The sequence below is a fragment of the Lampetra fluviatilis genome, chromosome 58 (assembly GCF_964198595.1).
Source record: "Lampetra fluviatilis chromosome 58, kcLamFluv1.1, whole genome shotgun sequence".
Taxonomy (NCBI): domain Eukaryota; kingdom Metazoa; phylum Chordata; class Hyperoartia; order Petromyzontiformes; family Petromyzontidae; genus Lampetra; species Lampetra fluviatilis.
Genome location: NC_136332.1, coordinates 6903197 through 6924821, shown reverse-complemented (window position 1 = coordinate 6924821; position 21625 = coordinate 6903197). Strand labels below are relative to the sequence as shown.

The following is a 21625-nucleotide window of genomic DNA, read 5'->3' as shown; positions in this document are numbered from 1 at the left end:
TATATATCTACATATTTACCTATGTATCTACCTATATATATATACATACTTATCTATCTATCCTATCTACCAATATATCTATTTATCTATCTACCTACATATCTATAAACCTATCTCTCTACGTACATATCTACCTATCTACTTACTTATCTACTTACCTATCCATCTCCCGACCTATGTACAACAAACCCCTCTCCCGGACACGTCGCAAGCGTCGCGTTGGCCACGGCAGTTTGGCGCCCCCCCCCTACCCCTGCCCCCCCCCTGCCCCCCCCCTGCCCCCCCTGCCCTTCCCCCCGCCCCCCCCCACGTGACTTCGCTCCGTCACTTCGTCCGCCAGCGCCTCGCCCGCCCGCCCGCACGGACAGACGTCCGCACGGACGTGAAGACACGCGGCGACGTTAAGGACAAGCACAGGTGGCGCCGCTCCTCCTCTCTCGCCGTCGCAGACGCAAAATAGTCGTCGCTCCTCGGCGGTGCTCGCCGCCTGGCTATCGGACACGCCGGCAGGAATCTTAATTGCGCGGATTTCTAGGGTCCCAGACGAGCCCCCACCCCACCCACCCTCCACCGCCGGGGGGGTTTATTTCGGTCCGGGCATCAAAGTGAGGACCCCCCCCCCTCCTCCTCCTCCCTTGCAAGAATGTCTTGGGGGCACTGTCGCAAAAACGCGAACGGGTTCCCAGCTGAAGGTAGCAGCGACGTCTTCCCGCCGTGATATCCACGCCCTCTGCGCGTGTGCGTGTGTGTGCGTGTGTGCGTTGAACTTCTGTGGCACCGTACGTAGCAAAAAAGACAAAAAGCGTTCCTAAAGAAATGCGTCTGTCAATCTGTCGAGATGATGATTTAAAAGAGCATCGGTCCCAGTGGCTTCCTGTTGTCGGAAGGAAGAGCATTCCACACTGCAGCAGAAGCGCATTGATGGACGGACATGTGGATGGACAGACACACGAACGGATGGATGGACAGACACACGGGAATGGATGGATGGACAGAGAGATTGATGGACAGAGACAGACAGACGGACAGATGGATGGATGGACAGACAGACACGAGCATGGATGGATGGTGAGAGACAGACAGACGGACAGATGGATGGGTGGACAGACAGACACGAGAATGGATGGACGAACAAAGGGACAGCTGGATGAATGACCAGACAGACGGACAGATGGATGCGTGGACAGACAGACACGTGAATGGATGAATCACCAGACAGACGGATGAGTGGACAAACAGACACGTGAATAGATGGATGAATGGCCGGACGGACATACGAATGAATGGACAGACAGACAGACGGACGTACGGACGTACTGACAAACCAACGGACACACGGGACGGACAAAAAGGTCACAGGATATTTTTCGGGCCACGGCAAATTCGGAGACCCACCGGCCGTCAGGGTGTCTCGCTCGCCCGCTGATTCCTCCACCTTGGCACGAGGCCGCAGCTCGAGCCTCCGCGAGTATCCCTCCCGTGGCTTCCACAGGGCCTGCAACACAGTGCCACAAGTACGATGCGTGGTTAATGGAGACTTGGTGCCTCCCAACCGGTGTTTGTATCTGGCGTTTGAACACCTTTGACACCACCACTACCACCACCACCACCACGTGTTTTATTGCCAGAAAGGAGTAAAGCACGTTCTTATACTGGTAGGAACCCACTGGTTCCACCAGCCCACAAGGGATTATTGTGTCTGTCCGTCCGTCGTGCAGGGAGGGGCTGGGTGGGGAGGGGCTGGGTGGGGAGGGGAGGGTGGGGAGGGGCTGGGTGGGGAGGGTGGGTAGGGGCTGGGTGGGGAGGGTGGGGAGGGGCTGGGTGGGGAGGGTGGGGCTGGGTGGGGGGTGGGAGGAGTGGGGCTGGGTGGGGAGGGGGTGGTCACCCCGTGGTGCCCTTATAAAACTCAACGTTTCACCTACTCACGCCGGCTTGTGCCCGCCCTGACAGTCGGGCATATTTGCGGAATACACCACGCCGCCGTTGACCCTGGCCATTGACCGAGCAACCCAACGTTCCTACCAGCTCCCTCCGCAGGAATGTGTTTCCCCCCCCGCCCCAAACATTTTGATACTGGCTAAAAAGGTCACCCATAGATATGGGGTAATGGCCATACATTTTTTTGTTCCGACTTTTTTCACTTTTGTTTACTTTCTAACCGAGACGAATGGACAGAGTACGCGTGGCTGCATTGGGGTTAGCCGAGAGACGAGGGCAAGTTCTGTGCCACGCCCGGCGTGCGGCTCGCATGTTCGCGCGCGTGCCGGATTTCCGCAGGCCCAATAAAAACACATTTCGACGACGACTCTGACCACTCGGCCGTGGATTTCTGCCGCGACGTTCGCCGCACAAGCGGAGCCCAGCGCCGCTTTTCCCGAAACGCCGTGGCGAAAAGGAACAAAACGAAAAACCGAGAGGGAGAAAGCTCAACCGGCGGCACCTGAAGGAGCAGCGGCTTCTCGTAGTCGGCGATGGCGCGCAGGCACTCGGCACGCCAGGGCTCGCCGCCGCCGGGGGCCCCCGTCGATGCCTCCCCGGTCGCCGCGGCACCGTCAATGCCGCCGCTGCCGCCGATGCCATCGGGGCCGGCGGTCGTGCGTCCCACGGCCTCGCAGAGCACATAGTCGCCCGCCAGCGAGCGCTCCAGCCCGTAGCGCTCCAGAGCCTCCTTCACGAGCTCCTGCACACGCACGGGGGGAGGTCGGGTGCGGGGTGGTGGAGGTGGTGGTCACGGCACGGCTCTGCTATTATTAATACGTACGCACGCTGAGCGTAGCAAGCACACATCTTCGTGCGTGGATCGTGGTCCGCGACGCGGCAGAGGTCGCAACCGGGTACCCGATACCCGTACCCTACCCGATAACCGGCTACCCGTACCCGGCCGGGTACGGGTACGGGTAGCCGTTTGCGACCCTGGTGCGGCCGGGTACGGGTACGGGTAGGCTGTGAGTCACTGGTGAGTAACCGTTTGTCACTCAGTTCGGGTAGGATACGGGTACGGGTAGGATACAGATACCTGTACCCGGCCGGGTACCCGTACCCGGCCGGGTACGGGTACGGGTACTCATTTGCGACCCTGGTGCGGCCGGGTACGGGTACGGGTAAGGAATCAAAACCCGTTTGCGACCTCTGCGACACAGGTATTGGACGCCACTGCTCTGGTGCGCGCGTATGTTGAACTTCTTTCGCGCCGTACGTAGCCGGTTAATCGGAGGTGCGGGGGAAGGACAACAACACTTGACACGAAGAGCAGTGGGAAATAAATCAGTTTTCAACCAAGATGGTTTAAAAGTGCGTAGCTTCAGTGGCTTCCTAATATCTGGCGGAAGAGCGTTCCAGACGGTGGCATCACCACCATCACCACCTTCACCCACTTCCTCATCATACAAGTCCCTCCTCATCATCACCACCACCATCACCACCGTCAAGTATATATGTACGTAAGCTGAACTTCTTTTGCACCGTACGTATCCGACCGTGCTGATCCCAGCTCCGCGTCTCTGCCGGCCGGGCCGGGAGCAGCAGCTCTGGGGGGCAAAGCCGCCTCCGCTGCCCAGCGTCGGGTGGCGGAGGGCTCTTGACGACACACAGAATTTGCTCGGGTCCAGTGCCGAATTATCCTAAGTAGCAAAAGTAGCTACATATGTAGTAGCTACTACATGTGTAGTAAATGCTACATGTGTAGTAGCTACAGGCCCCGCACTTTCAAGGGTCCAGCGCTAAATGCGTTCAAGCTATCAATTCCGGTTCAGTGATTCTGCACTTGCTCTAGCACTATAGTACTATACTGCCTTCAACTTTTATGAATGACTGAGTGTTTAAGGTTAGCGATTAGTCGTATTATCTGGCTGTATAGAAGATGAAAAAATACACTTACTTTACTACGCAAGTAAAAAGAAAATTGTGTTTTAATATTAACCTGTTTCTTTTTTTACTTAGGGCCCCTTTATAACATCATGCTACAGGCCCCGCACTCGCTTAATCCGGCACTGCTCGGCTTGTGTGGGTTTTTTTCTCTTCTTGACTTTTGTTTTTAGTGGCCTCGCCCAGCAAATGTGAACGTGCAAATCGGCAACGAAATCATTCCGCGTCAAAAAAAAAGCGGAGAGGCGGCGTTCCCACCCCTCCGTCTCGCGCTCTTCCTGACCCCCCCCCCACCACTGCTACCTTCTGTGCGCGGCCGCTCCGTAACAAAGGTCCCTCAGGTAACCCGGACAGACTGTCGGGGCAAGTGCTGTTAGCTGGTTCCATCCATCTTCTTGGTTCTTACGGTAAAGTCACGTAGAAGGGAAATAATAAAGAAAAAAAATAGTAATAAAACATAATAAAATACATGTTTTATTGTTATTATTTTATTATTTCCCTTCTACGTGACTTTACCGAAAGAACCAAGAAGATGAATCCCTGCAGTCATGAAAGCTTTAAATCGAAATATAGTTCCATCCACACAAAAGACAAAGACTGTTGGGTCAAATGCTGTCAGTGAGTGGCAACCTTATGACGGCCGGCACGGCACACTAGGGGGTGGGTGGCCAGCACCACGCCCGGCCGCCTTTGTCTCCCCAGTGGCGACGTTCACACACCGCACCGGGTACTAATTTGAGGCCGAGTCGACCTAGGGGAGGCCCAGGACCGGTTCAGATAATCGTCACCGGTGTTGGCCGTGAGCGCTAACCACTACACTACCGCTCCTCACACATGTCAACACACACACACAGACACACACATGTAAACACACACACATGTAAACACGCGCGCGTGCACACAACCCTCGCTCACCACCTAAATGCAGCACCACGGCCCGTGCCAACAGCGTGGTGATGACACTCAACACAGACCCCTACCTCCGCTGTTCATTCCTCAAATGGGCTTTCCCGGGGGGCTCTGGTGTGGTGCCCATGACCCCCCACCCTTCCCCGCCAGGGATATTTTGTATTCACACTCAAGGCACCCGCCCCCACCCCCACTCCCCCCACCCCCCCACCCTTACCGCTCCACTGCTGGATGAGGGCTTCGCCCGCGCGTCGTGTGAGTTGTTTGAGCGTTCGTCGCGACGTCGGTCAGCGGCAAGTGGCAATCGCCCCGAGCCCCCCCCCTCTCCCGAGCCCCCCCTCACCCCCCCATCTTGAGACATCCCCCCCCCCAAAAATATAACAAAGTGGTCTTGGTTGATATTTTCCGCAGGAAAAAGTGAATTGAACGGAAGGTTTTTGTGTTTGTCCCAACGTAAATGTTGGATTCTGGGTAAAAAAAAAATTGGGGCTGCCCCCCCAACCCCTTGGGACTGCCCTCCCCACCCCTTGAGACTGCCCTCCCAACCCCTTGAGACTGCCCTCCCAACCCCTTGGGACTGCCCTCCCAACCCCTTGGGACTGCCCTCCCCACCCCTTGAGACTGCCCTCCCAACCCCTTGAGACTGCCCTCCCAACCCCTTGGGACTGCCCTCCTAACCCCTTGGGACTGCCCTCCCCACCCCTTCAGACTGCCCTCCCAACCCCTTGAGACTGCCCTCCCTACCCCTTGAGACTGCCCTCCCCACCCCTTGAGACTGCCCTCCCCACCCCTTGAGACTGCCCTCCCCACCCCTTGAGACTGCCCTCCCCACCCCTTGAGACTGCCCTCCCTACCCCTTGGGACTGCCCTCCCCACCCCTTGAGACTGCCCTCCCCACCCCTTGAGATTGCCCTCCCTACCCCTTGAGACTGCCCTCCAACCCCTTGAGACTGCCCGCCCCACCCCTTGAGACTGCCCTCCCTACCCCTTGAGACTGCCCTCCCCACCCCTTGAGACTGCCCTCCCAACCCCTTGAGACTGCCCTCCCTACCCCTTGAGACTGCCCTCCCTACCCCTTGAGACTGCCCTCCCTACCCCTTGAGACTGCCCTCCCAACCCCTTGGGACTGCCCTCCCTACCCCTTGAGACTGCCCTCCCTACCCCTTCAGACTGCCCTCTCAACCCCTTGAGACTGCCCTCCCTACCCCTTGAGACTGCCCTCCCTACCCCTTGAGACTGCCCTCCCAACCCCTTGAGACTGCCCTCCCTACCCCTTGAGACTGCCCTCCCAACCCCTTAGGACTGCCCTCCCAACCCCTTGAGACTGCCCTCCCGACCCCTTGAGACTGCCCTCCCTACCCCTTGAGACTGCCCTCCCCACCCCTTGAGACTGCCCTCCCGACCCCTTGAGACTGCCCTCCCGACCCCTTGGGACTGCCCTCCCAACCCCTTGGGACTGCCCTCCCTACCCCTTGAGACTGCCCTCCCGACCCCTTGAGACTGCCCTCCCCACCCCTTGAGATTGCCCTCCCCACCCCTTGGGACTGCCCTCCCGACCCCTTGAGACTGCCCTCCCAACCCCTTGAGACTGCCCTCCCAACCCCTTGAGACTGCCCTCCCGACCCCTTGGGACTGCCCTCCCTACCCCTTGAGACTGCCCTCCCCACCCCTTGAGACTGCCCTCCCTACCCCTTGAGACTGCCCTCCCTACCCCTTGAGACTGCCCTCCCCACCCCTTGGGACTGCCCTCCCTACCCCTTGAGACTGCCCTCCCAACCCCTTGAGACTGCCCTCCCGACCCCTTGGGACTGCCCTCCCTACCCCTTGAGACTGCCCTCCCCACCCCTTGAGACTGCCCTCCCTACCCCTTGAGACTGCCCTCCCTACCCCTTGAGACTGCCCTCCTACGACCCCTCGGGGAAGCTCGAAGCCCCCAGCCGTGGCAGCATCGTGACGTCACTGGCTTTGCAGTGGTGCAAATGGGGTGACGAGGTATGCGTTGTGGGCAAGGGCAGCCCCCCCCCACCTCCACTGCCCCCCCCAAGACCCCCCCCCCACTCCCCCACCCTGCCCACGTCCAATTCTGCCCCCAATTTTTGGTTGTTGCTCTGGGAGGAAACCGGAAAGCCCGGAGGAAACCCCACGCAGAGACAAGGGGGGGGGGGGTGGGGGGGGCTGGTGAGTGGTGGGACAGACGCCACGGAGAGAGAGGAGAGAGGGGGGCGCTTGGCCACGTCGACGATTCTCACGCGCGGCGCTTTGCGACTCTGCGGCCGTCTGGAACGCTCTGCTTCTTGCTACCGATGTTAGGAAGGCGCTGGGAGCTGTGGGGACTTTTAAGTCGTCGTCTCGATTGACCAAACCCGAGAACTGCTCGTCGTTTGCGGTGCTTAGTTTTTTATCCTTCCACACGCACCTCCGATTGGCTATGGTTGGGTGCTTGTGGTGCGAAAGAAGGTCAACGTATATACATACACACCACACTACACACACTACACGCACTACCCTATACACTACAATACACTACACACACTACGCCATACACTACACTATACACTACACTATACATTACACACACTACCCTATACACTACAATACACTACACACACTACGCTATACACTACATACACTACAATACACTACACTATACACTACACACACTACGCTATACACTACACTATACACTACACTATACACTACACACACTACGCTATACACTACAATACAATATACACTACACACACTACCCTATACACTACACTATACACTACACTATACACTACATACACTACACTACCCTATAAACTAGAATACACTACACACACTACGCTATACACTACAATACACTACACACACTATGCTATACACTACACTATACACTACACACACTACGCTATACACTATACACTACAATACACTACACTATACACCAGAGGTGGGACAAAGTCATTGTTATGCAAGTCCAAGTCGAGTCGCAAGTCATCAAATTCATGACTCGAGTCTGACTCGAGTCCAAGTCACATGACTCGAGTCCACATCTCATAGGTGGGACAAAGTCATTGTTATGCAAGTCCAAGTCGAGTCGCAAGTCATCAAATTCATGACTCGAGTCTGACTCGAGTCCAAGTCACATGACTCGAGTCCACACCTCTGCTATACACTACACCACGCTACACTGTACTAAATTGAACACTCATTTCTTCAGGACTGCTTTTGTTTGTTAGTTAGTTATCCTCCCCCCTCCCGCCACGCGCACCTCCGATTAGCTACGGCCGGCTGCGTACGGCGCAAAAGAAGTTCAACGCACGTTGAACTTCTTTCGACGACCTCACCGGCGTGGTGCGTGTGTGAGGTTGGTGGTGGTGGGGGGGGGAGGAGCCCTACAGGAAGTTCCTGTGCGTCTACGGGGCGGATCTGGTCCCCACACCCCCGCCAAGTGGACGTCAGCAGAGAGGAAGGAAGGAAACCGAGGGGGGGGGGGCAGACAGCTCCCTGAGCCTGCAGAAGGATGCCGCTCCGTCCGGCGCGCGATTCACCGCCGATGACTCTCTCGCCGTGGCCGAGGGCCTCTGCCGTGGTGCTTCTCCGAGTCATCGACGGCGGCGCCTGGCTCTGCCATCTCGCCGCGGTGGCTAGGAGATGTTGACTACCTAGCCTGGTATGTGAGAGGTCGTGGGTTTGAGCCCGACCCTGACACGCCCTGGCTAGGAGATGTTGACTACCTCGCCCGGTACACGGGAGGTCGTGGGTTTAATCCCGACCTTGATACGTCCTGCTAGGAGATGTTAACAACCTGGCCTGGAATGGGGAAGGTCGTGGGTTCGATCCCGACCCTGACACCTACTGCCTATCTGGAGTTTGCCTGTCTCTCTCTCTCTCCCCGTGGTCACGTGGATTTTTATCCAGGTCCTCTATATATGAAGATGTTATTGGCAAATGTTTTATATATAAATATGTTTAGAAGACAAAGATTCCCCCGTATAGCCTTCAGCAGACTGTTGGGGCAAGTGCTGCTAGCGAGCACCTATGAAGGCAGGAACGGTATACGAGGGGTGGGTGGTCAGCACCACGCCCGGCCGCCTTTGTCTCCCCAGTGCCGATGTTTACACACCACGCCGGGTACTCATTTGAGGCTGAGTCGACCAAGGGGAGGCCCAGGACCGGTTCAGATCATCGTCACCGGTGTTGGCCGCGAACGGGAATCGAACTCGGGTCTCTTGCCGGGTTCGTAGCGCAGCGTAGTGCTAACCGCCACGCCACCGCTCCCCACACACACAGACACACACACACAAGCACGCACGTATGTGATGACATCATATTGAGTTTCGATTTAAAGCTTTCGTGACTGCAGGGATTCATCTTCTTGGTTCTTTTTCGGTAGATTCACGTAGAAGGGAAATAATAAAATAATAAAAATAAAACATAACAAAATAATTCTCACGACGTTTCGGCCACAACGCAAGCAGCCGTCCTCAGGTGAAGAACAGGTCTGTCGGGAAGACAGCATCATTCAGGGAAGACAGCATCACAGACCTGTTCTTCACCTGAGGACGGCTGCTTGCGTTGTGGCCGAAACGTCGTGAGAATTATTTTATTATGTTTAATTTTTATTATTTTATTATTTCCCTTCTACGTGACTTTACCGAAAGAACCAAGAAGATCGTATTGAGTGTTAAGACAAACAAGGGGGCTTGGTGAGGAGGACGGTGTCACGGTGGCTAGCGGGGGGGGGGGGGGGGGGTGCAGGGGGGGGGGGGGTGCAGACGGCCAGCATGGAGTGGCAGGCCGACGAAGGGGAAACTCGCCCCAAGAGGAAGTCCACCTGGGGAGATGGAGCGGACGAAATCGGCCCGTGCGTTTGGAGCCGCGCGGATCGCTACCGGGACAAGTTGGCGCGGTAGGCGGGCACGGGCGGTGCAATCCGCCAGTCGGTCGTCCCACGGCGCCTGGGTCTGCCCCGTGACCTCCTGCCAGCGGGCGTTCGGCACTTCACGTGATAGCCTCAAAGCGCACGTAGCCTGGCACAGGCGCCGTGGTGACGTCACCACCGCTGAGCGGCGAATTGCAGCTGTTGTTGTTATTCCACAGGAAGGGCGAGGTAGTTAACATCTCCTAGCCAGGGCGTGTCAGGGTCGGGATCGAACACACGACATCCTGCATACCAGGCGAGGTAGTCAACATCTCCTAGCCAGGGCGTATCAGGGTCGGGATCGAACCCACGAACTCCCTCATACCAGGCGAGGTCATTAGAATTCCCAGTGCAGGTGCTGAAATGCCTTTTAGCGTTCTTGCCTAGGGGACCCCACCCCCCCCGTGGCAGCTGTCCCTGTGCCGGGACGAGGGGCCAGGTGGGAGGGGGGGGGTGTCCTAGCTCCGGCGATCTCACCTGCGCCGACGACGCGGGTGTGGCGAGCACGCTCTTGTAGTTGGCGCCCGCCGAGATCTCCCCGCCGAAGATCTTGAGCACGCCGGGCGCCGTCACCTGGGTGGACAACTCCGTGGGGTCCTCCGTGTGCCGCCCGCCCACCTCGGCCGCGACGGAGCTGCCCCGCGGCGGCGGCGGCGGTGTGGCCTGACCGCCCGCACCGGCACCGGCACCGGCACCGCCGCGGCCGAATACCTGCGGTGGGAAGAGAGCTCCGGATTTATCCGGCCGCGTACGTCCCGGTCGTCGCTTGGGGTCGCTCTCATCCCTTTACCGTCCACCCGACTAACTACCACATCTAGGTTTTTATTATTTTTATTTTTGAGGCACGAGGAACCACGGGGGCGAGGACCCGGTACTACCCAACAATTGCCCAAAGGTCTGCGGTCCTCGATATATTAAGGTGTTGTCGGCCAATTGTTATCACACAGCTCAGCGGGGAAACCGCTCTCAGGATCAGAACATTACATTTTAAACTGGAGGAATCCGATGAGCTGTGAAGCTCTGTCTCAAAGATGTCTAATTGTAAGGCCCACTAAGCTTCTTCAGAAGCGACCTGTCTGCCACAAATGATATTGTGGGTTATCATCATGTGGAAATTTATAGCAGCGGCCAAATAGTCTAAACGCGTGATGTCGATTCTAAACGTGGAGGGAAAAATCGGAGGACCCGCAGAAAGATCAACGCGACCACGGGGAGAGAGACATGTCAACTCCAAATATACAGCCGGCGTCAGGGTCGGGATCGAACCCACGACCTCCTGCATACCAGGCGAGGTAGTTAACATCTCACCACGGAGAGAGACACGCAAACTCCAAATATACAGCAGGCATCGGTGTCGGGATCGAACCCACGACCTCCTGTATACCAGGCGAGGTAGTTAACATCTCGCTACCGTGAAGCGCTTTGTAACCGGAGGTTAAATGTCCGTGCAATTCACTACTCTACAGGACGTCTGGAAAAAACATAACAAAATTAAAAACAAACGCATTACCAAGTTGCAAGCGCGTACAAAGTTCTCCGGCAGGGACCAGGGCCATGACCAGGCCCAGGACCATCAGATCCCGCCCGGCGAGGCCACATGCCTCCTGGGGGGGGGGGGGGCAGCAGAGGGAGAGCCCTCACCTGAGAGAAGCGCTTGCTGTAGCGGTTGCGGGCACGGTTCTTGGCCGGCTGGCGCAGGGTCACGCCGCCCGCGCCACTGGTCGTGCTGTGGACGCTCAGGGTCTCGCATGACCCGCTCTTGAGGTTGGGCGTCCTGCGGGGGAGGGCACAGCGGGAGGGAGACTCCGGATGAGGGCACGGCGCGGGGTTGCGGAGGCGCTTGGGAGAGGGGAGCTTGGCTGAGGGGCGCCTTCGGTCCAGCAGTGGATAGACCCTGGCGATCGATGACGACTGGATAGGTGTTCGGCGATGGATATATTGGAGTTCATTGGTTTTGGATATCGACTGTTCAGGCCCCGATTTCGGTATTCATTTGAACCTTTTCGCATTTTTGTAATTGTTTATGCGCCAAAGTAAACAAAGCACGTTGTTAATAAGTTAAGTTTATATCTTGATAATCGAATTCACATTTTTTTTTACGGAAAGTTCAGTAAAGCAATAAAAATGTCAATTTTAACGTGCATTTTCATACGTTCAATAACTTTAGCAAATCCGATGTGACGGCATCGTCGAAACGACACCACTTATAGGGGAGGGGAAAAATGCGTGGAAGCGATGCCATGAAAGTGACTTCACATTTGTGGATTGTTCTCGAAACATTTTTTTTTCAGATCATACAAAGAAATATTTTGGAACACGAGCCCTCAGTGGCCGGGCCTCTCTCCCCCCTCCTCCCTCTTCTTCGTCTGTGGAACAATCCTCCCCCGAAGCGTGCAGCGAGCGTCGTGTGTTTGGCATTATAAAACTTGCGCGTGCGGTATTAATCAGGGCGGCCACCGGGTTCCAACCGCTGGAACACGTTCTAACCGCTCGGCTCGCCGTCACTGTCGCCCCCCCCCCGAACGCCACGAAGAAGACCACGATCACCGTACGTTTGTTAAACTTCTTCCGCATCACTATGAGACATCTCCTTTACTAGTGGCAAAATATAGTAATAGGTTTTTACCCTTTCAACTGGCACAAAAACTGACACCTTTATACAAGGCAGCATGTTTGCAATAACCACAACACAAGCAGTCAAAATGCAAACAAAAAGAAACAACTCTGATGATGATAATGATATGCACTGTCCTTGAAGTTGATTGGTCCACACCCGAGACAGCTTTTCTTAGAGCCTAGTCTCCATTGGTGTTGGACCAGATGACGCCAAAATGCGTACAACTCAAAAACAGCGCACTATCAGAGTATTGAGAGCTCGGGGTAAGCATTTACACTATGAGACCTTCTTTACCAGTGGCAAAATATAGTAATAGGTTTTTACCCTTTCAACTGGTACAAAAACTGACACCTTTATACAAGGCATCATGTTTGCAATAACCACAACACAAGCAGTCAAAATGCAAACAAAAAGAAACAACTCTGATAATGATATGCACTGTCCTTGAAGTTGATTGGTCCACACCCGAGACAGCTTTTCTTAGAGCCTAGTCTCCATTGGTGTTGGACCAGATGACGCCAAAAGGTGTACAACTCAAAAACAGCGCACTATCAGAGTATTGAGAGCTCGGGGTAAGCATTTACACTATGAGACCTCCTTTACCAGTGGCAAAATATAGCAATAGGTTTTAACCCTTTCAACTGGTACAAAAACTGACACCTTTATACAAGGCATCATGCTTTCTTCCGCACCGTACGTAGCCAACCGTGCGGGGGGAGGGACAAGAAACGAAACACAAAAAGCAGTTCTATAGAAATTCGTTTTCGATCTGATGATTTAAAAGTGCACAGCCCCCTAATAGCACCAGCCGATCTCCAGTATGGGGCCGTTCGTAAATGACGTCACGCACCTAGGGGGGGGGGGGGTCAGACATTTGTGACGATGTGTGACGAGGGGGCGGGGTTGAGAAATGTGACGTCACGTAAAAATGTGCAACTTTGAATAAATATAGACAACACGTTCTACTTAATTAAATAGACTTTTTAAATAAATGTTTTCTCCTACAACATCAGAGTGCAGCGCCACATTAAATACGCACTACAATGGCAATAGTTTAACGCGATTTTGGAAGATTTTTTACCCCCCCCCCTTCGTCACAAAAAGTCAGACCCCCCCAAATATGACGTCACAAAGCTCTGCCCCCCCTCCCAAAAAAAAACATGCTTCAAATCGCTTTAAACTATGATGGGACTTTTTAGGATGAACACTATACTACTATATCTTGACGTAAAGCTTTCGTGACTGCAGGAATTCATATTCTTTGGTTCTTTCGGTAAAGTCCCGTAGATAGGTTCAAAGAAAATAACAAAAAACTACGACGTTTCGATAGCAAAGCAAGCCGTCGAAACGATACACTACATTATACACTACACGACGAAACAACACACTGCAATATAACTGTCAAACCACACGGTTTACCCCGTATTCGTGTACATGTAAATTGAGATTTCAGGTCCATGTGGCGGCGTGCAGCCGTTTCATGATGGAACTTTGTAGGATGAACGTTGATATTTAGAAGGGCACCACGGGGTGACCAATACGGTCTGAATGGATATGTGATAAGGTAGGGCCACTGATAAGGGGCTGACAGCTGATTCCATCGTCACACCCCCAAGGCAATCTAGAGCCGTGCCCTGGCTGTGACGGTCCCACCTGATGATGGAGACTTGTGTTGCCTCCGAAACGTCGTGATTTTTAAATCCTTTATATTAAGTTCACTTGCGCGCTTGCTTAGGACCGTGCAAATCTTTTGGGCGTTGTTTAACCCCCTTCCCGTGATCCAATCGAGCTGACATTTTCCACACAGACTCGTTGTGCGTGACAATTAATGTTCGTGAACAAATTTTTGCAAAATTTTTACACTTTTTAGGACAAAAATATTATATCTAATGACCAATTGCTTAATGCTGGCATGCAATCATCTGACCCATAGGTGGCAGCCATCTCAAGCCAGAGGACGAGAGGACTCTAGCCGTCACGCATATAAAGTATTTATAGTGAAAAACTTTGTTTTTACGGGTTATACTTGTTATTGTTTTGTTTTTATTACTTTTAATTTCATTTTTTACCTACGTGACTTTACCGAAAGAACTAAGAGTGGGGGGGGGGGGGTTCTGACATGTGGCCGCTAACAAAACAAAACTCGGGCATCTCCCCCCCCAACCGCTCACTCCACGTTCCTCCTTCCCGCACCTATCGTTGAGAGTTCCCAAACCGAGCGGGCTGCTTGTTGAGAAATTATTTCGTGTTTGGTTTGTTGTCCTTCCCCACACCCACCCCACGCACCCGCACCTCCGATTAGCACGGTTGGCTACGTACGGTGCGAAAGAAGTTCAAAATCCGTACATACCCCAGAGGAGAGGAGGTGGGGGGGGTCGTGGCCAACACCATGTCCGGCCGCCTTTGCCTCCCCCGTAACGATGTTTACACACCACACCAAGTCATCATTTAGGGCTGAGTCGACCTAGGGGAGGCCCACTACTGGTTTAATTATTCGCCATTTGTTTTGTTGGTCATGGGTGGGAATTCAACTCGAGCCGCCTGATTCGCAGTGCGCCAACCACGACACCACTGCTGCCCATTTCACCTGTGGATATACACCAGGTGCTCATTTAAGGCTGAATCGATCTAGAGGAGACCGGTTCAGACAATCACTGGGCGTGAGCTGGGTACACGCACGCACATTTATGTGTAGATCAGCGTTCACGCAGCTGAAACAAGCTGGCAGGCCACGACATTAAGTGAGCCTCAGCTTGGACTGCAGCTGAAACAAGCTAGCAAGCCTCTACATTAAGGGAGCCTCAGCTTGCAATGCAGCTGAAACAAGCTGGCAAGCCACTACATTAAGGAAGCCTCAGCTCGCAATGCAGTTGAAACAAGCCGGCAAGCCACTACATTACGGGAGCCTCAGCTCGCAATGCAGCTGAAACAAGCCGGCAAGGCACTACATTACGGGAGCCTCAGCTCGCAATGCAGCTGAAACAAGCCGGCAAGGCACTACATTACGGGAGCCTCAGCTCGCAATGCAGCTGAAACAAGCTGGCAAGCCACGACATTAAGGGAGCCTCAGCTTGCAATGCAGCTGAAACAAGCTGGCAAGCCTCTACATTAAGGGAGCCTCAGCTCGCAATGCAGCTGAAACAAGCCGGCAAGCCACGACATTAAGGAAGCCTCAGCTCGCAATGCAGTTGAAACAAGCCGGCAAGCCACTACATTACGGGAGCCTCAGCTCGCAATGCAGCTGAAACAAGCTGGCAAGCCACGACATTAAGGGAGCCTCCTCTGCACAAGAACGTGTGATCGCGTGTCGCGCATCGTACTGCGCGCGTATTTTGGCTACGGTGAGTCTGCCTGTACACGGGTGTGTTGCGATTTCTCTCTGTCTCAGTACTGCGTAGCGTGAGTTGACTGGGCACACACACAGGCTACAGACACTCCCACGCGAACACAAAGACAAAGATTGCCCAGCACCAGCCTTCAACGGGACTGTCGGGGCAAGTGCTGCTAGCGAGCACCGAAGGGGCCGTCCATAAATGACGTCACGCGATTTTGGACGATTTTTGACCCCCCCTCCCCTCGTCACACGGCGTCACAAAAAGTCAGACCCCCCCCTCAAATATGACGTCTCAAAGCTCTGCACCCCCCTCCCCAAACCATATTTCCATTTTGAAAATAAAACATGCTTCAAATCGCTTTAAACTATCGTCATTGTAGTGCGTATTTAATGTGGCGCTGCATTCTGATGTTGTAGGAGTGTTGTTATAACAATTAGTGTTGTTATAACAATCCTATATTTATTTAAAGTTGCGCATTTTTACGTGACGTCACATTTCTCAACCCCTCCCCCCCTCGTCACAAATCATCACAAATGTCTGACCTCCCCCCCCCCCAGGTGCGTGACGTCATCTATGCCTCCGAAACGTCGTGATTTTTATTTTATTTTTTTATTTTACTTTTATTAATTAAATGTTTTTACCTACGTGACTTTAACCGAAAAAACCTAAGAATATGGCCCCAAAGAACCCATGAGCGTCGTGACCTAAGCGCGCGTTCCAACACCCACCCACCCACCGATGGGTGCGTTCTAACGGCGCCTGGAAATCAAGCCGAGTGTTCGCTCCTAGAGGAACGCTTCCTCGAGACGATTCGCCGCCAATGTCCCCCAAATGAAAAACGACACCGATCCGTGCGACGCTGCTGGTGACGAGCAGCTGGACATCTGTGACAACTACTGGACACCTGTGAACACTACCGGACATCTGTGAAAAAGAAGATTCATAGCTCATCGTTTTTCTCCGGGGTAAATAAACATTCTGATCGCTGAGTCGTGCGAGAACGTTTTGGCCGATAACAACCTTCATACATAGAGGAGCGGCAGCGCTTGAGCAAAGTTGCTGTCGGCTGATCGCCACGTGGTTACTGCTGCTGCCTTCCCTGACCCTTTGTGGTTCAATCCACCACGAGGTTCCGAGTCTTCATCTCTCTCTCTCTCTGTCTCGCTACGAGAGCGATGAACGACCTCTGTGCCACGCCGCGTTACGAGTTGACAACATGCTCTCGTCGTCGATATTATTACAAAGAGGAGAGCCAGGGAAATCCCCCAAGGGCTCCCCCCATCAATTTGCATCCTGGATGTAAACTACTATTCAAACTAACTTTTTGTTACTCTTTGGTTCTTTGGGTAAAGTCACGTAGGTATAAAATAAAATACATCACGACGTGTCGTGATTTTATTTTCGAAATTTTTTCTTGCTGTGGTTTTCCCACCTGATGACGATTGCTTGTGTTGCAATCGAAACGTCGTGATTGAATTGATTTTATTTGATACCTACGTGACTTTACCGAAAGAACTTCAACTCTAGATTCAAATCTAGATTATATTTTTGTTATTTTATTTTAGCAGGTAAGGGCCCCACCACTGAGCCACGTCGCACTTTTTCAGAAGCGACCTGGCTGCCACGAAAAATAGCTCGAGGTAGTGGGCTTATTATCACGTGGACATTGATAGCAGCAGCCACATACTCTAAACGCGTGACGTCCATTCTAAATGTGGAAGGAAAAAACAGAGGACCCGGAGAAAAATCCTCGCCACCACGGGAAGAGAGAGAGAGAGACGCCAACTCCAAATATACAGCAGGCATCGTCAGGGTTGGGATCGAACCCACGACCTCCTGTATACCAGGCGAGGTAGTTAACATCTCCTAGCCACCGTGATGATGATAAGAGAGAGAGACACGCAAACTCCAAATATACAGCAGGCATCGTCAGGGTTGGGATCGAACCCACGACCTCCTGTATACCAAGCGAGGTAGTTAACATCTCCTAGGCACCGTAATGATGATAAGAGAGAGAGACACGCAAACTCCAAATATACAGCAGGCATCGTCAGGGTCGGGATCGAACCCACGACCTCCTGCAGACCTGGGAAGGCAGTTAACATATCACCACAGTGGATGTACAAACAGACGGACGGACGGGCACGTGAAGGCATTTGTAGTTCGCGTGTAAAGTCTCGTCAGACGCAATGGACGGATAGATGGACAGAGGGACCGGTGGTGCAGGTAGCGTCCATCGCATTGCACGGTGATGGCACGGAGCAGCCAATCAGCAGCCAGAATAAAACGCCACGTTCAAATGGCACTGGAAAAAACGGCTGCGACCCGCCAAGTCCCCCCATGAGTTGGGAGCAACTCAACAATTCTTCTCGGTAGGACGACGCCTGTGGTGTCCTGTCCGGCGCGTGGGCCCCGCCTGGCCCGTGGGCCACGGTTGCAGCGTTGCCGCCTGAACAGCTGACATCTCCACCAACGTGGGATCCACGCGTCCAGTGTGAGCCCTGTGTTGTGGGGATCGAACGAAATTCGGGCCACGTGGAGAACCGCTTTTGCGGTTTTACCGTAAAAAAAATAAGAATCCGCTTTTCCAACAAGCGTGTCAATCCTTTTGGCGTCATCTGGTCCAACACCATGTGAGACTAGGCTCTAAGAAAAGCTGTCTCGGGTGTGGACCAATCAATTTCAAGGACAGTGCATACATGATCAGAGTTGTGTTTTTTGCTTGCATTCCGACCGCAGGTATTGTGGTCAATGCAAACATGACTCCTTGTCGAAAAACGGTGTCAGTTTTGTTGCCAGATAAAAGGGTAAAAAAACCAATTATCATATTTTGCTACTGGAAAAAGGAGGTTCCAATGGCGTGTCAATCCCTTCGGACAATTCCTTCACAATCTTTAGAATCGCCCCGAGACGTAATACGTCGTAAAGGCTCAGCACACTGCGAATTCTCTCTGCCGGAAGGGCCCTCTGCTAGAGGGAGCTCCAGAGAGCCCCCCCTCTACCCCCCGCCCCCACCTACTCACCCGCCCCCCCGTCCAGGAGAGGGCGTTGTCAATCTGTACCCTGGGCTGACCTCACCGCGAGATTTGTCGCGCGAGCGATGGTGGTGGTGGTGGGGTAGGGGGCTCAAGCCGCTGGGATTGCTGAGTTGCATCGTATGACATTCATAGGCGCGGCCGCCTATGAATGTCAGAATCAGGAATGTTATTTATTTATACGCTGCAGGAGGAATCTGATGAGCTATCAAGCTCTCCCCACCACAGAATGTCCAGTAAGAGGGGGACCGGGTTCAGAACGTTACAAGGGTGTCACGGTGGCTAGGAGATGTTAACTACCTCGCCTGGTATGCGGAAGGTCGTGGATTTGAAACCGACCCTGACGCCTGCTGCTGTATATTTGGAGTTTGCGTGTCTCTCTCTCTCTCATCATCATCACAGTGGCTAGGAGATGTTAACTACCTCGCCTGGTGTACAGGTCGTGGATTCGATCCCGACCCTGACACCTGCTGTATATTTGGAGTTTGCGTGTCTTTCTCTCTCATCATCAACACGGTGGCTAGGAGATGTTAACTACCTCGCCTGGTATGCAGGAGGCCGTGGATTTGACACCGATCCTGACGCATGCTGTATATTTGTAGTTTGCGTGTCTCTCTCTCATTGTCAACACATTATCAACACAAAGACAGAGGTGCGGTGTTTACGATGCGGTCGATGGTTTGGGAAACAAATCACGTAAAATAATATACGAATAAAACTAAACACAAAATTTGTTTCGGTATCATATCATGTAAAGCCCACGGGGCTATGAGCTTCTTCAATTTTCAGAAGTGACCTGGCTATCAGAAATGATAGCTCAACGAAGTGGGTCATCATCGCGTGGACAGTTATCGCAGCAAAATCATCTAAATACGCTAAACGCACGATTCTAAACGGGGAGGAAAAAAATCGCAGGACCCGGAAAATTTGTATACGGTACGTTGAACTTCTTTCGCACCGTACGTAGCCAGCGGTGCTAATCGGAATGTACTAATTAGCTAAGAACGTCAGTGTTAGTCGTGTGGTGGAGGCGGCTAATTGCCGAGCCGTGATCAAATTACCATGTCGCAAAAAATTTTACCCAAAGTAACAGTGAACCCATTCGCGATGTACCGGTGAACGCGTATGCAAAGTAACTGAACTCATACGCAAAGTGACAGCGAACCGGTCATATAAAAGTAGGCATGGAAATGACACAAGTTCAATGTTAAACACAGTACTGTCACGGCGAGGAAAAAAAACACGTGATGTGTGTAAGTCTCCCACACTTCACGATCATTGCAATGGCAGCTCTGATTAGCACTGTCGGCGACGTGCGGTGCGAAAGAAGTTCAACGCACGCACTGTACACACACGTGGTCTATAGGGTGTTGATACGGAACGTTTTGCCGGCACCGCTGCTGCTGCTGCCTCCGTTAAGGGACACTCGGGACCCGGGATAGGGCGGATGAGACAGGGCATCTAACATTACCGTGAGGTTTCTGCGTAAGGCGAGAAAACAGATATTTCTGTTTTGTAATTAACAAAAAAAAATCATCAGGTAAGGGCCCACCACTGAGCGATATTTCTATTTGTTTGCAGAAGCGACCTGGTCATCACAAATGACAGCTCAACGAAACGGCGGCTTATGATCATCATCATCGTGTGGAAATTGATAGCAGCAAGCAAATACTCTGAACGCGTGACGTCGCTTCTAAATGTGGAGGGAAAAAAACCGGAGGACCCGGAGAGAAAAATCCACGCGACCACGGAGAGAGAGAGACACCGCAAACTCAAAATATACAGCAGCAGGCGTCAGAGTCGGGAATAAAACCCATACGCGAACCCACAACCTCCTCCTGTAAATCAGGCAAAAGGCAGACATCTCACTTCGCCGTGGCCGGGAAACAAACTCGGGGTGGTGGTGCTGCTGGTAGTGGGAGGGGGGTCAGAATCAGAATCGTAAATATTTCTATAGATTTCGATTTAAAGCTTTCGTGACTGCAGGGATTCCTCTTCTTGGTTCTTTCGGTAAAGTCACGTAGAAGGGAAATAATAAAATAATAAAAATAAAACATAATAAAATAATTCTCACGACGAACCAAGAAGATATTTCTATAGACTGAAGGAATCCGATGAGCTACAAAGCCCCGTGCTTTTCCCCCCCACACAGATGTGGGTCGTGACCGCCGCCTCTCCCCGCAACAATCGGCACGCGCGTGGCCTCGCAACGCGATCCCCCACCACCCCCCAACCACCACCACCACCACGACCACGACGACTCCGTATCTCGAGACTCACGAGTGCGTGAAGGAGGAGGAGGCGGAGGACGCGTCCACCGTCGAATCCGCGAGTATTCTGAGCTGTGCTGGGCTGGCCATCGCTGCGCTCACCACACCATAGCAGTGGGCAGGCCGGGCGCGCACTCACTCGCTCCCTCGCTCGCTCGCTCGCCCACACAGCGAACACCGATGAACCTGACCAAACTAATCTCTGTCTTCTCGATCACCGCGCGTAATCGCCACCGCGTGCAACAGCAGCAGCAGCAGTCCCGTCGGATGAACGCGCAGCGCACAGCTCTGGTGTCAGTCTGTCGTTCCCCCTCCTACCCGAGCGGGCGAGCCAGCCCAACGCTCCTGCGTGGATTTCCGCCCATTCGTAAGCTCCCCTTATTTTGGTTGACAAGGGGTAAGTGTGTGTGTGTGGGGAGGGGGGGGGCATCTTAATATTATTTTTTTTCCCGTAAAAAAAAAAACCTCCCACCAACAATCCCCAAGCCCCACTTCCCCCCGTACTTACTGGGCGTCCAAATAGTCGTCCGACTTCCTTCCTAAGCCCAGGCGGAGGCGGGCCGAGCCCGCGGGAGGCAGAGCCAGCACGAGGCTGCCCAGGAGCGACGTGCCGCCGTTCCGAACGCCGCGCGAGCCGGCGTCCTCCGTCAGGACGGTGGCAGCCGTGCGCATGGTCGTGGGGGGTG

At 53.4% G+C, this 21625-nt stretch overlaps 1 protein-coding gene across 1 annotated transcript in view; it reads right to left on the bottom strand.

The window, feature by feature from the left end:
* RADIL (Rap associating with DIL domain) overlaps positions 1 to 21625 on the bottom strand; it is a 71514-nt gene extending 49889 nt beyond the window's left edge. The window contains exons 1-5 of the mRNA XM_078880664.1: positions 21448 to 21625; positions 11324 to 11456; positions 10160 to 10393; positions 2441 to 2680; positions 1396 to 1495 (exon numbers count right to left, since the gene is read on the bottom strand). Of these exons, the coding sequence (XP_078736790.1) occupies positions 1396 to 1495; positions 2441 to 2680; positions 10160 to 10393; positions 11324 to 11456; positions 21448 to 21611 (871 nt within the window). The 5' untranslated portion in view covers positions 21612 to 21625. The remainder of the gene's footprint in view (positions 1 to 1395; positions 1496 to 2440; positions 2681 to 10159; positions 10394 to 11323; positions 11457 to 21447) is intronic.